The sequence below is a fragment of the Lissotriton helveticus genome, chromosome 9 (genome assembly GCF_964261635.1).
Source record: "Lissotriton helveticus chromosome 9, aLisHel1.1, whole genome shotgun sequence".
In the NCBI taxonomy this organism is placed as follows: domain Eukaryota; kingdom Metazoa; phylum Chordata; class Amphibia; order Caudata; family Salamandridae; genus Lissotriton; species Lissotriton helveticus.
This window is the reverse complement of record NC_136070.1, coordinates 495,300,394-495,313,971: the sequence shown is the minus strand read 5'-3', so window position 1 is coordinate 495,313,971 and position 13,578 is coordinate 495,300,394. Positions and strand designations below refer to the sequence as shown.

At 45.8% G+C, this 13,578-nt stretch overlaps 1 protein-coding gene across 2 annotated transcripts in view; it reads left to right on the top strand.

Annotated features, from left to right (window-relative positions):
* The first annotated feature begins 1,085 nt into the window (after positions 1–1,085).
* The window catches only part of HIF1A (hypoxia inducible factor 1 subunit alpha), a 273,305-nt gene continuing 260,812 nt past the window's right edge, over positions 1,086–13,578 (top strand). The window contains exon 1 of one of the 2 annotated variants that reach the window (XM_078660334.1): positions 1,086–1,411. In XM_078660334.1, the coding sequence (XP_078516460.1) occupies positions 1,380–1,411 (32 nt within the window). In that variant the 5' untranslated portion in view covers positions 1,086–1,379. The remainder of the gene's footprint in view (positions 1,412–13,578) is intronic. The other variant, XM_078660333.1, reaches the window with a different exon arrangement.

Here is a 13,578-nt window from a genome sequence, read left to right as displayed (position 1 = left end):
CATCACAGTGAGAACTCCCCCCCCCCCCCCTCACCCCCATGGAGCGCAGTTCCTGAAACTCCTGACTGGCGCCTTTGTTCCAGGCGCGCTTTCAACTGCCTCACCAGCGGCACTTGTGTGACATGATGATACATGTGCAGCATTGTTGAGCGTCACTAGTGTTGCCCCCGGACCCGACCCACCAAAAGCAGAGGCCCTCCGCCGAAAATATTGGTGGTCTCTGAACCTCACAGAAGTTGGAGGGACTGGGGGGGTCATAGGTATCCACTAGAACTGATGAAAACACACATCTAGAAAAAAATAGTTTAACTTATGAATTGAACCAGACATCGTCTTTGCCAGTGTTTTTTTTTATTTATTTTGGAAACTTTTTTCTTCGTCACCCTTTGTCTTTTTTCTGGTCGGTTGATGTTTTCTATAGTCAGCGAAGCGCTATTTTCAAACTTTCAATAACACAATTTGAACAAAAAAACTTGGCTTATATGGATGACCTATATCCCACGCCTCCAGCTGTGAGTCAGCTGTCTGCCCCTCCTCTCACCAGTGTTCACTGGGTTCCCCAGTCAGAAGGGGGGCGCGGTCGGTCTCGAAAAGGGATTGGCTGGCTTGTTGGGAGGCCAGTCTTCGTGTCTCGGGCAGCCAATTTCCCTAGCAGGGACAGAAGAAGGACAAGAAAAGACTCGACGCGTAGATATAGCGATAAATGGGCACGCCATCTTTGTGTGTTCATTCCGTCCCCACTTATGTGTACAATTTTCAAGCACCAAGGGCATTGTTTAAAAAGGGTCAATAATAGTAAGCAATTTGTTAGTAACCTTATAAGATTTATACATATCTTAATTACCTTACATATATTATCTTTACATTTTAAATGTATATAATAATTTATATCAGTAATTTATATCATAAAGAAAAAAAACACCTCTAACAAAGATAAAAACTGCAATCCTCATGCCAATATTTTTGTAAACTCTATTTTCAATTATCGGTTTCCTTAGACAAGTCAAAACCTATACGTACCAAGATGGCTTTCCTTTTTGTGACCAGCAGAAGGGGCGGAGTAGATCTCTAAACGGGAGTTCCTTGTAGATGCAGGAGGTCCCGCCTCTTCCCCCCTGACGCACGACAGCCGCTTGGTGTCTTCTTGGAACAGTCTGTGTACTGTACGTACAGCGCGGCGTCTGTGACCTGCTGGAGTTCACTGTACCGGGGAGGGTACGCTTGACTACCTGTGGCGGAGTGATACCGCGAGGGTCATTACAATCTGGTCATACTGTACCGAGTGTGATATTGGTCCCAAAGGATTGTATACTATCCAAACTCGCTTTCCAGGAATATCCGCCTGCACCCAGGAATACCTATCTGCAGGACACCGAGGAATGGACGTGCCCGTCGGGAGTGACAAGAAAAGGTGCGTCTTCAGACTCCACTCCAACTACCTTTGTGCATTAGCTTATCTTCTTTATGTATCATGCTGCTGATCCCCCAACCCCCATGGCCGCCATTTTGTCTGGATCAGGCCTTGATAACCCTTCTAGGAATATTGTGATCGAGGTATGTACCAATAGGTATTTCAGTGCGTGTACCGTGGCACCCCAGCAACTCGCCAGCGCCATTGCTTTAGGCTCCCCTTTGCGATATAGGCTTGATTTTTCCGTCAGTGCGCTTTTATCTCATATTGTTTTCCCCCAAAATTAACGCAAACATTCCATTCTATAATAGCTGTGTGAGCTAGTTGATCTCGGCTTGTACATGGCAAAAAGCACGGTTGCATGTTTTTTTAACACGCTGGTTCTTCCCTGGTTTTCGCCGGGTTCTTGTATGCGCCATTGGAGCCTATTGTACGCCATGCCATCGAAAGCATTTCAGTTGGCGTTTGTGATTATCGCCTTTAACTTCATTTAATCACTTTGGTTTTGGTGTTCTCATACTTTTGTTTTTTCTAACTTTGATTTGCGTGTTCCTTCCATATTGATTTTTATGTTCCTTTTCAGGATGATTTGTAGTGACATGACATTTGCTTTCCTTGCTTTAAATTCCCCAGTATGCTTTTCAAGAAAAGTCGTTCAGATGAATTATCTCCTTGCTTCCTCCAGAGTAGATGAGGGTTTATTTGTGGGCGGTGTGTCAAGACCGCAGTTGTTGAGCACACCATTGGGGCTCCAAAGTTTGATTTGGCCACAACAAACCAACTCCAAACGGTTGTTGCATAGAGTTACATTTGTTTAAGATCTCTTTTGACGCTTATTTATTTATTTATTGTTAAAGTTTTATATAGCGCTAGCTCGACCCGTAGGTATCAGAGCGCTTTACATACACACAGAACAGCAGGAGTACATTACAATTGCTTAGTAGGCCTACAGTAAGGAAGCAAACCATAGATCCAAAAACAACAAGGGAATGAATAAATATGCAGTACAGCGGAGGGGGAGAGAGCAAAAAGAAAGGGTGAGAACGACATCGTCCGGTCACCCACTATCCATGAAAGTCCAGTCCTCTACGCTTTGCATTATATTGTTTTTGATTTGAACAATTGGGTTGACACCTCTGACTTAGTTTCTAATCTAAATCAGTCTTGCCTTCTGAGTTCAGAAACTGGTTTTGTGCAATGATCCTTATTTTCTTTATTGGTATTTGTACACTGCCCTTAATTGAGGAACTTGCACCTCAACGTTTTCTTGAAACGGGTTACGTTTTAATATTTGGTGCTTGTTAGCAGCCAGTAGTTTACTGCCTGACACTCAGTTTAACATTTATTGCTTGTTGTTTTTGTTTATCAGCTGAAAAACTCATAAGGAATATGTTGCATGCTGAATATTTTCCTAGATCTGCTTTTAAACCTGAAGTACTCAAAAACACGCATAGACGCTTTAGTCAACATAAAAACGTGATACATTTTAGAATTAAAGGAACTCCTGTCCACTTTCTGAGAACAATGACAGTATGAAGGCAAGGTACCACTCAAAGAATGCTACAAGAAAAAGGGGAAACTTAAAAAAACAAGCTGTAAAGATAAATGTCTTTCATGGTATGGGTATGTGAGGGGTTGTGTGGGAGTTGTTGTGAAAGGTTCTATGGGGGTGTGAGTGGTTCTGTGGATGATGTCGTCAGTGATTTCACTGACATTGTTGTGAGTGATGTAATAAGTCATAAGGAGTGCATTGCGAGGCATACGTTTTATACTTAGCCCAGGTAACTATAACTGCTGAATTTATCTGATTTTATACGAGTGAAATGGGAGGCTACCTAAAACGTCCCCACAACCTTGTTTTTTTCCCAGTGGGAAAAAAAGATATATATATATATAATGTTTATATTGCTCTGTGTTATGCTGAGTTTATGTGCGTTATATTGAAAATCCACGCTACTCTTCTTACCAACTAGCACTGCTCGAAATATTTGTGATGCTGTTGTAATCTGATGTCATTCCTTGCATTTCACGTTACGCCTGCCTGGTTGCATAATTAAAGACCATTCATTCAGAAATCCTGTCAGGAGAGTACAGTATCATTGCAAATGACTAGAATGCTCATTTTGTATTCACTGCCTATGGAAAATGAGGCTTGCCCGTTTTAATGAGAATGGTGGTGGGGGTACCTTTATCATAACAAACAGCTAATAAACCCTCGTTAACCCTCAATTAATAATTCTGTATTTAATTGTAGACATGCAGGCCTTTGTCAACCAGATTGCAAGCAACCGAGCACAACCGTTCAGCAGAAACAGTACAGTTCGATGTTAGAATATTGTTCATATACCCAATCATATAATCCAAATTGTTATATATTGTTCTCTGACAATTCACTCATAATTTCATGCTTGGATGCATATTGAATATAAGGAAAATGATGACGTTTGGGATTATTTGATAGGTTTAAATATTTTTCATATAACCTATCTGTTTCTGTTGAACTGTTGTATTCTGGTGCTTGCTCTGCTATTGATAAGGCACTCTTTTGATATTGTTGATTAGGAACTGTTGTATGTTTGAATTACTGAACAAATGAACAGCAGCCAGGGAACCTAATGCAGCACCACCTGAAGTACTCACTGTGTAAACACATCCTCGTTTCCTACCGCAAATGGCCAGCTGCTCCTTGACCATATATCAAACAAGTTTTTTTTACACAAACTAGAGAGGCAACAGACACATTTATGTGCATTTGTAACCAATATTAGATCTAACTCGTAGATCTTTGTTGTGGATGTATTATTTTCTTTATTATGGTTTTCAAACAGGGCAGCCAGCACGTTTCACAGTACAAAGGCTTTATCAGGGCAAAAGACTCGATCCACTGATATTATCAGGGATCCTTTTCTTTTTTTTTTTTGCAGCGCGCAGAAAGTTTATCGTAACAGTAATTTTCGCTTTAAATCCTCATGGAAATTAAGCAATTAAACACCTGTAAATCAGTTCCTTCGTGACAGCATTAGCGATGCTAAGTCACATTGATGCAGTGAACCGTGGTCCAACCCATGGCCAAATCTCAATGTCTTAGTCCAGAGTGCGTTTCCCAACAACCGAAACCCGCACCAGCAAGGGCCCTATTCCAAGGCTCTAGAGTTCATCTACTCAGGCAGCGTACAGCGCAAAACAGGGGTGTTTCCTGTCTTTTAAGTAGTCGGCAGTCTGGTGTTGCAGGTTTCGGTTGTTGGGAAACACTCTCTGGACAAAGACATTGAGATTTGGTTATGTTTGAATTTGCATGATGACAAAGGTGCATTTCTGTTGTGTTCTTTAAAAAAAAAACTATACATAATTTGCACTGTGGAAACAAATGGCAATGTGTGAATAATTGAGAAGTCATAAATAATTTTCATTAAGATTAGTTTAATTAAACATGATGAACATGGTCTGCATGTCTACAATTGAATACTTGGGCCCTAATTTTGATGTCGAGCAGAAAGCCATCCGGCAGCTCGTCGAAGGCTTTACACCCAACATCATAGGTTTCTGTCCAACTGCTGTATCATGATACTGGCGATTGGGTGGAAACCCGCAGGGACATTCCGCTCCTCTCCCGACGGGCTCACTGAGCCCGTCGGGGCGGCGGGCAGAATAGTAATCCTAAAATGGCAGTGGAGACAGCCTTGACTCCGCCGTTGGGATTACAATGTCGCTTTCCGCCTACCCTTTCATGGTGGTCCACCATCCATGAAAAGGTATGCAGAAAGTGACTTTGGGGGTCCCAAACATGCCCCCCCCTGCCCCCCGCCATGGGGCCTGCCACATGCTGCAGGGATGTCTGAAAACATCAATTTTTCTATTGCAGTTTGTTCTGCGGCCCTTTTCCGGCCGCAGCACAAGCTGCAATAGAACATTTTTTGTTTTCCTAATACTGCGGGTGAAACCAGCAAATAATACTCAGGCTGATTCCATCCCGCTATGGTGTCGGTCAGGCGCTTGTCCGACAGACATCGTAATAGTACCCTTGATGTTGAATGAGGGTGTATTAGTTGTTTGTTACGACATTTGTTGTATGCTGCACTTGTGTGTGATTATTTCTGCTTGTAATGCATCCTGGGGTCCATAATTGGTTCAAGACTCCTTTCACATTAAAATATAGCTTTAAGCATCGAATTTCCATTTTGTGTAATTTATTTTTCCAAAACATTGCATAACTATACAAATAGAAATTTATGGAACCTAAGCACTCCTCTATAATTACGCTCTACTGACATATTGTCAGAGCCACTGGAATTGTGCCGCTGGGGAATACCAAATTATGCAGGGGGCTGACTAAATCATGCGTCAAGAAAAGGCAAACTCTGCTGCTCATTGTGGACCATTTTGTGGTGGTACTATCTCCTTATTTTGTGGGCATAGGTTTCAACCCATTGCTTCCAGTTAGACACACATATACAGAAATAGGCAGCAGAAAGGTGAAGTCATATCCTGTGAAGGGCCTTGCAGTGCACAGCAACACACGCCTCTCTATTGATAATTTTTGTTTTGTTTGAGCTAGAAGGAAAATGTTTGTTTTTGTGAACATTTGTAGATCATGCATCAGGTGGTGGATTCGTTGGCAAATATGGCAAATCCATAATTATGCCTAAAACCCTGCAGCTGCAAAATCACGTTATCCCGATGGTCCTGCTATATGGTATGGACTTGTAATCTTTTTTTGATGGGTGAATCCAGTCAATTTTATTTGTATGAAGGCCAGAAGCCCAACATATTATTTTTGTTTTTCCCTGGTGTGAGATATCCAGGTTTTGAGAAATCTCCAGACATACGCATATGGGCATCACAGTCATTACAGCCTAAATTTCCTATTGGATACATTTTTATTTGCTCCGTTTTATGCTTGGCCATACATTATTTTTGTGTTATTATTATTAGGCTGAAACTTTACAAAGGTGATAACTCTATTGTGCCAGACAATCACTATTGAATTATGAGCTTGCACAGAAGCCATCTCTGAACATATTCACCTCTTTAGGACCTTAAGAGGGGCTCTTAAGATGTAATGGCAATTTTTTCTTTGAGGAACACCAAATCTTCGTCTGCTTAGTTGAGGGACCATGGTCCATTTCAGGTCAGGTGTATTCTAAGGGTTAGGAAGTTTGTGGATCGTATGTACGTGTATGCTGTAGGTTCACCTCTCGGTGACCTGTGTTAGTGAGAACTGTTAATGAAGGTTCTTGATTTCGGAAACCATTCTACCATTCAAATTCCAGTGGCAGAATCTACTGTTGATTAATCTGTTGTGGCTTCAGTTTGTGATGGTGTATAAACAAGTGGAAAGTGTACTGTGTTCTTTTATATTTTGATAAGTCTGGTTTCTCTTTTTTATGATGTGAAGATGCTATAGGGCTAGTAGAATGTTGTAGTATTGTGTTGCTGTGACTTGTGTATGGGTTGTTGAAGCCTTGAGTTTTTGGAACAGGAATGCTGCATGCGTTTATGTAGCTTGATGCAATAATCATGTTGCTTAAGTTGTGCATGAAGAAAGAAATCAGTTTGATTTAATTTTTAATATATACTTAAAAGACCGTTACGGGGTGAGGATTCAAGTAACACATTGGTGACTACGAATGAATGTCTTTTTAGACATCCTCATTCTAGACATGTTTTTTAGGGCGAGCCTGGGCAGCGCATGGGCTGCTTTGCGAGGCATGCTGTATTTAAATATGTACTTGAAGCCCCGCCCACTCTCCACCCATATTTGTCATTGGCTTGTGTCATTGTCCTTCGTAAATGCTGGCTTCTGATTTATAAATAGGCTTGTTAGTCCCTCCTTAGTACTGCCTTGTCTTCATTTGTAACCTCCCACGAGGACACCCCCTTTTACATGTGTTGTTGCTCTGTAGGCTTTAATTACAGCCTCCAAGCACTGTTTCGTTTATTGGTTTTCGCATGCCTGCTGTTGCAGGCAGGACACGCTCTCTCGCAACAGCTTAATTATTTTTTTTTTTTACATAGCACGGCACGCCACGCTGATAATGGGGGCTGTGCCTTTGCTTTACTTGCCGCGCCAAATGCGGCCACATGTTTTTTTAAAACTATTTAAATTTAAAAAAAATTAAGTGCCCCATGCTGCACTTGCACTTTAATGTTGGACGTGTCCCTTTCCGTAAACTCACTGCCCTTGCTCACTGCACCATCAGGATTTAAGCAAGCCGGGCCGACGACGGCTGAAATGCCAGAAACCGGTCCCCGGAAGCTTGTTTCCTTTCCAGTAAAGAATTGGCTTGGTAGTTTGGTCTGCCCTGTTCCCATGATGCACTGGGCCAGGGACAGACTAATTTGCATATAGCCAGGTTCTGAGCTGGGATGGGGCAGTGAGCTAAATAACGGTGATGGATCAAGCCCTGATCTTTGGACTGGGTAAGAGTGGTCTGCTTAATTCAGACACTCTGTTCATCACCACCCCCTTTTCTGAATCCTTTCCGTAAACGAGCAGAGTCTAAGGAAAGGGGCCTGGCCACCATTAAACTGAAAGGGCGGCATGGGGCGCTTTTACAAAAAAAGCCCCACATAGGTTTGTCAATTTTTTTTTTTTTTGCAGAGTTTTATATAGCGCGAACTAGACCCGAACCAGGTATCAGAGCGCTTTACATAGCACCAGTTACGTTACATGAAGACTCACAATCATTTTTGTTAGGCACGTGGAGATTAAGTGATTTGCCCAGAATCACAGGAGGTTTTGGCGACATTCCCAAGACTCGAACCAGGTTCCTCAGGTCGAGCGCCCTAGCTTGACAAACAAATGCTTTTTTTGGTAAAAGCCCCACATACCTTGCTTTCACTTTAATAGTGGCCACGTCACTTTCTAGACACGGCTCGTCTAAAGAGGGCACAACTAATATTAAAGTTTAAAGCGCCCCCTGGGCGTTTTTACCAACTAGCATTTGTAATGCAGTAGGTGTCAAGTTTACGAAACTCATGTAAATGCGAGACCTATTGCATATGCTTATTTTCATAAAGGAACTGTGCATTTTTTGACTGTTTTTGCTTTCTTTGCCGTTGTCATGTTAATTTGTGAATCGGATTTCATAATACAATATATTGTGTATGTACCAGATTGTGATCTTTGCTGTACTCCACTGTGCCCTATATACATATATATTAGACCTGTCTGCTTTTGGGTAGTCCCTCCTATTCATTATTTATTTTGTCCCCTTTTTGCCCCTCATACCCTTTATATCTTTTTGTGTCCACTGGACTATTTTTATGGAGTTGGCCTGGGGGATAGATGCTCTTTTGCCCTCATAGTTTTTCACCTCAGGCCTAGGTGCCTTTTCTGACTGGAATTCACCCAAGTCTACAAAATGGTGGTCAATAACTGCCACTGCCTAGACTTGACCCATATGATAAAATAGGAGCATTCCAGAACCTTCTGGTCCCTTCTGGACCTTAGAGGGTCAGCCTATATAAGGCGGAATGCTAGGCAGCCATTTTGTTGGTACCCAGTGTTCCATGGGGTGGGACTGGTGTGGCGAGAGGCAAATCTGAGGTGGAGGATAGTGCTTACAGGGAGTAGGATTGACTTGCGGGCCAGCCGTTCTCCTGTACTGACCCATCCCTACCTAGTGCTGACCGACCCCTGCCATCAAAGATCCCACCTGGAAACCCCTGAACAACCCCTTAGTAATTCTAAGGTAAAGGGCCCAGGTGTCTGTGACCGAGGTGTCGCCTTTGAGGGGACGAGAAACCCCCCCCCCCCCCTCAATCCTGCAGGACAATACCTGGAAGTGTCGGGTCTCAACTGAACCCCATCTCTCTGTCTGAAGCAGACTGGACCCTCGTTGAGGTCTCCCTGTGCAGGGATCCAATGAGCTCGTGAGCGCCCTGCCTGGCGCTGGGTTTCCCTGTGGATAACCGAGGAAGGTGGAGCGACGTCTGAGGAAGCTCGACAGAAGAAACGGGCTCGTCAACGAGTGAGAGCAGTGAGTAGGAAGCCGCCGGAGAAGAGCGTCAGAAGAAGTGTCTCCGCGACGTGCAGAGCGCAGGCCCAGTAGCAGTGGGTGAGCGTCAGGAGCAGTGTCTCCCCAACGTGCCGTGCGCAGACCCAGCCGCCGTGTGAGGGGGCGTCGGAAGCGGCGCCTCGGTGACGTGGAGCAGTGCGCAGGTTCGTTGGTGCCGATTGAGAGGAAGGCTGACCCTGTGGAGCGCTGAGGTGAGAAGTGCGGGGCGGTCCCGGCATAGGCGGCTGCTCCGTGGGCTTGCACCCGGTCAGAGAGCCGTCCGGCGAGGAGTGCTGTGGTGAGTGCCTAGCGGAGCCTGGCTCCATTCAAAGCTTACAGCGCTGCCTCCCAGAAGTGTAAACTGCTGAGTAGTCCGGAAAAGACCCGGTGGGGAGTAGAAGATTGACAGTACACTGAACTGGAAAGTAGGGGACATTTTACCAAACACCCCATCGAAACAAAGACCCCTCTGTCAGTCACTAACTGGGCCTTTGATTGAAACGTACTGGGGGAGCCTCGAGCAGAGTTGAGCAGGCGTCCTGAGGGGGAAAATGTACAGATGAAAGCGGAACCTTCTCATGCCAAGTTCCTCTAGGAGAAGTGAATATATGGTTCAATCTAGATGGTAGAGTGAATGATATCTGCTATTTTCTAGAAGATTCAAGGTCTGTGTCATTTGCCTAAAGAAAAGGTGGTAGAGAACTTTGTAGTCAAGGTGAAGGTCCTTTGGGAAAATCCCAGTAGCATATTACCTGTCATTAAGCCTGTCTAGCTGTATCTTCTTTAAGCTGGGTAAAAGTATATGCGTAACTTTTATGAAAGTGTTGAAAAAAAATATAGAACGACCTTGTAATGTGAATTCAAACCTCAAATGTGGAAAGAAGTAAAAGGAGAAACAATGGTGTAAAAAGATAAAGTGAAATGAAACTATTTTTATAAAACAATCCTTATTTTTCCATAATTACCGGTGTAGTGTCATTTTTGAGTGGAATTGCATTGAGTTACTGCTGGGTGGTGTGCAACTTTTACACATGGGCCTCTATTTAGTGACTGTCTTACCCTAGGCCAGGCTACCCTAGGTGACCTGACAACTCTAGGTCCAACAATATATATATATTTTTTTTAAGAGAGAGAATTGCTCACGGAGATCGACGCCAGGGGAGTCAGCAGGGCTATCCAATGCAGGGTTAAGTAGAAAGTTAAAATCCCCCCCTACTCACAAGAGGGTGGGGTCCATCTTTGCAAACTGGGAGTGCAGAGAATGAAAAAATTCAGGGGAGTCAGTGTTAGGAGCGTATATACACACCAGAGCGAAACTGTGACCCATTAGTGACCCCGTGACTATTAGATATCTACCCTCTGAGTCCGATATGACTGAGCAGGGGTGGAAGGGGACCATCTTGTGAATGAGAATGGCCGTGCCCCTAGCGTAGTTACTGAAGTTGGCAAAAGTACCTGTGTGCGCCCCAGCTAGAAGCGAAATGACCAGCGTCAGATTAAGGTAGGTGCGTTTCCTGCCAAAAGGCAATGTCCACATTATGTCGAACAATGTAATGGACTACATGTCGCCTTTTGCGGTTGTCGTTGAGACCCCATACGTTCCAGGACTTCAAGGACAGGCCATCAGGACCCTCAATATTATCCAGCTTAGCCATTTGTTGATCGTAGCGTGAGTGACAAATACAGGCTCCAACATTGAAATTCCAGCCATGACAGTAAACCAAATAGAAGAACACCACAAATGGCAATACAATAGCAACGTTCCCCCCCACACCCACCCTTACTACTAATAGAGCAAGGCAAACCCATGCTAAACCACAGTACGTTGAGTACCAATTGACTTCACAGTAGAACAAAGAAACCCTGAAACGGTACATCCATGCAATTAGAAAAAAAACAAGGTGTACACCATGGGGGGTGGCAACACCACGTCAGCCAACCAGCTTATGAAACATAACTGTTTGGTGGATAACATTATCCCATTACAGTTCTGTAGAATGGAGGGGGAACCGTGTATCAGTGTGTCTCAGTCTCGGAACCAGTGAATAGTTCCATGCTGCGTCAGGGCCCCTGTGTGGAGGAGAAGGCCTACCACCTTCCGCATTCGCCTGTGCAGTGGTCTGCTTGTGTGCACAACAGAATTCCTGTGCCTCAGAGGGGCCATCAAAAATGCGGGATCTGCCGTTCACATCAATTCTCAGTCTGGCGGGATATAACATGCCATACTTCAGACCTATGTTCCTGAGGGTGGCCTTGACCCCAATGTATTTGCGACGGGCCTCTTGAACCATGATGGTAAAGTCTGGGAAGAAGGATACTTTGGAGCCCTGCCATGTCGTGTCCCCGCGTTCCCAGGCCAGGTGTAGTGCATTGTCGCGATCCCGAAAGTTCATGATGTGTGCCATGATAGGGCAGCCCGGATTTGTCCCTGGCCCCAAGGTGCTGTATGTGCGCTCCACAACAAAGCCGGGGTTGAAGGAGTCCTTACCAAACATGTCAGCCTGCAGTGTCTCCACAAAAAGGTCCAGTCGGCCCGTGGCGGTGGATTCCGGTACTCCCAGGATGCGGATGTAGTCGCGGCGACTGCGCACTTCCAGGTCTTCGTTCTTGATCGCCACCTCTTTGAGTATACGCTCCACACGTTCCAACCTCTTAAGGGACTGCGCAGTACAATCCTCTATGTCCGAAATGCTTACCTCCGCCATGTCCAGGCGTCTGTCATGAACCTGGATCTTGGCACCCAGACTTTCGAGATTTTTATCAAGGGCATCAAATCACCCATCCAGAGCTCTAAAGCCAGCCTGCATCTCCTGCAACGGGGAAGAGGAAGGGGTGGCGGGGTCCTCGACACGGTCTGCACTCTGCCCACCATCCGCCATATCCACACATCTTCAGGGAACTTTTCCACCAGCTTTTCGAAGGGGAGGGTCTTCTGCTTCGGATCTTTGTGGCCATTCCGCAATATCACGTAGCAGGGCCTGTGGCAGCGGGACATTTTCTGCGGGCGAGGACGGGAGGAGGACAGGCTAGGGCCAGGAGTTAGCTATGGAAGGAGAGGGCGAATCAGTACGCCAAGCATTGGATATTAATGAAACAGCGTGAGATGTCCAAAGCCAGACTTGTGCCTGGCTCTCCCAGGGTCCTCGTGATTCTGCGAGGAGGTGCGACCGACCAGGGATACCACAATGTCCTGCGTGAGTGGGGGAAGCGTCCGCTGTGATAATTAGCAGGTTTTCAACGTCAGACGGGACAGGTGGTGCAAGTTGAAGCAATCGGGTGAACAGTGCGCCATAGATGATGTCCAAATGGGGACCACGGATCAGATATTCAGTGATTCGTGCAGGGGTGATGGGGCCCCCAGAGGAACCCCTGGGATGTAGATGACAAGCAGTGCAAGGTGGGCACAGACGCTGGGACAAAGGTCTCAGCTCCGTGGAGATCGGACGCCCACAGGATCACTGGTCCACACCAATGCACAATCAAGAAAACAAGGAGCGTGCCCCAAGAGAAAGCACTCCCCATCACAGTCAAGCAGAGCCACCAGGAGCCGACAACCCCGCAAACCACTGCAATGATGAGATGAAACCAATACGGCCACGGGGAGTGGAAAAGGAACAACTGCAGAGCCGGTGGCTGCAGGCGATGAAAGCCTGGAATGGAGCAAACAGTGTGGAGACGATACAGTGCACCGGATCCGCAGCGCGTCGGCTCCAGTCAAGGCCCGCTCCACAGCCGCTGGGATCAGCTCTCTAGAAACGGACGCCTCACACAGCTAATCAGCAGCTAAAATGGGGGTGGTTTCCTGGGCGGCCTAGAAGCAACAGATCGGGCCCAAAGATGGCGAAAGACAGGCAGTGCGTGCCACTGTATATTCCGGTGCAGATAATGATTGTCCCGCTGTGTGTGGGCACCCATGCAGTGCCCCTCTGTCGTAACTGCGTGGGGGAGTGCAGGGTTCCGGTGCGAGTAGAGGCGTGGGCCACGGGTCGGGATATGGCGCCAGTACGCCCTTATCCAAGAGTGTCTGATGCTGCTGAGTGGAGCACCGATATTGGTAGAGCCCCCCAGCTCCAAAGTACAGCAGTAAGCTAGGGTCAGGGGAGGCCACCAGTAACGGGCCTCTCGGCGGGCAGGCCGTTGTCGCTAGTCAAAGCACGGGGCAGCCGG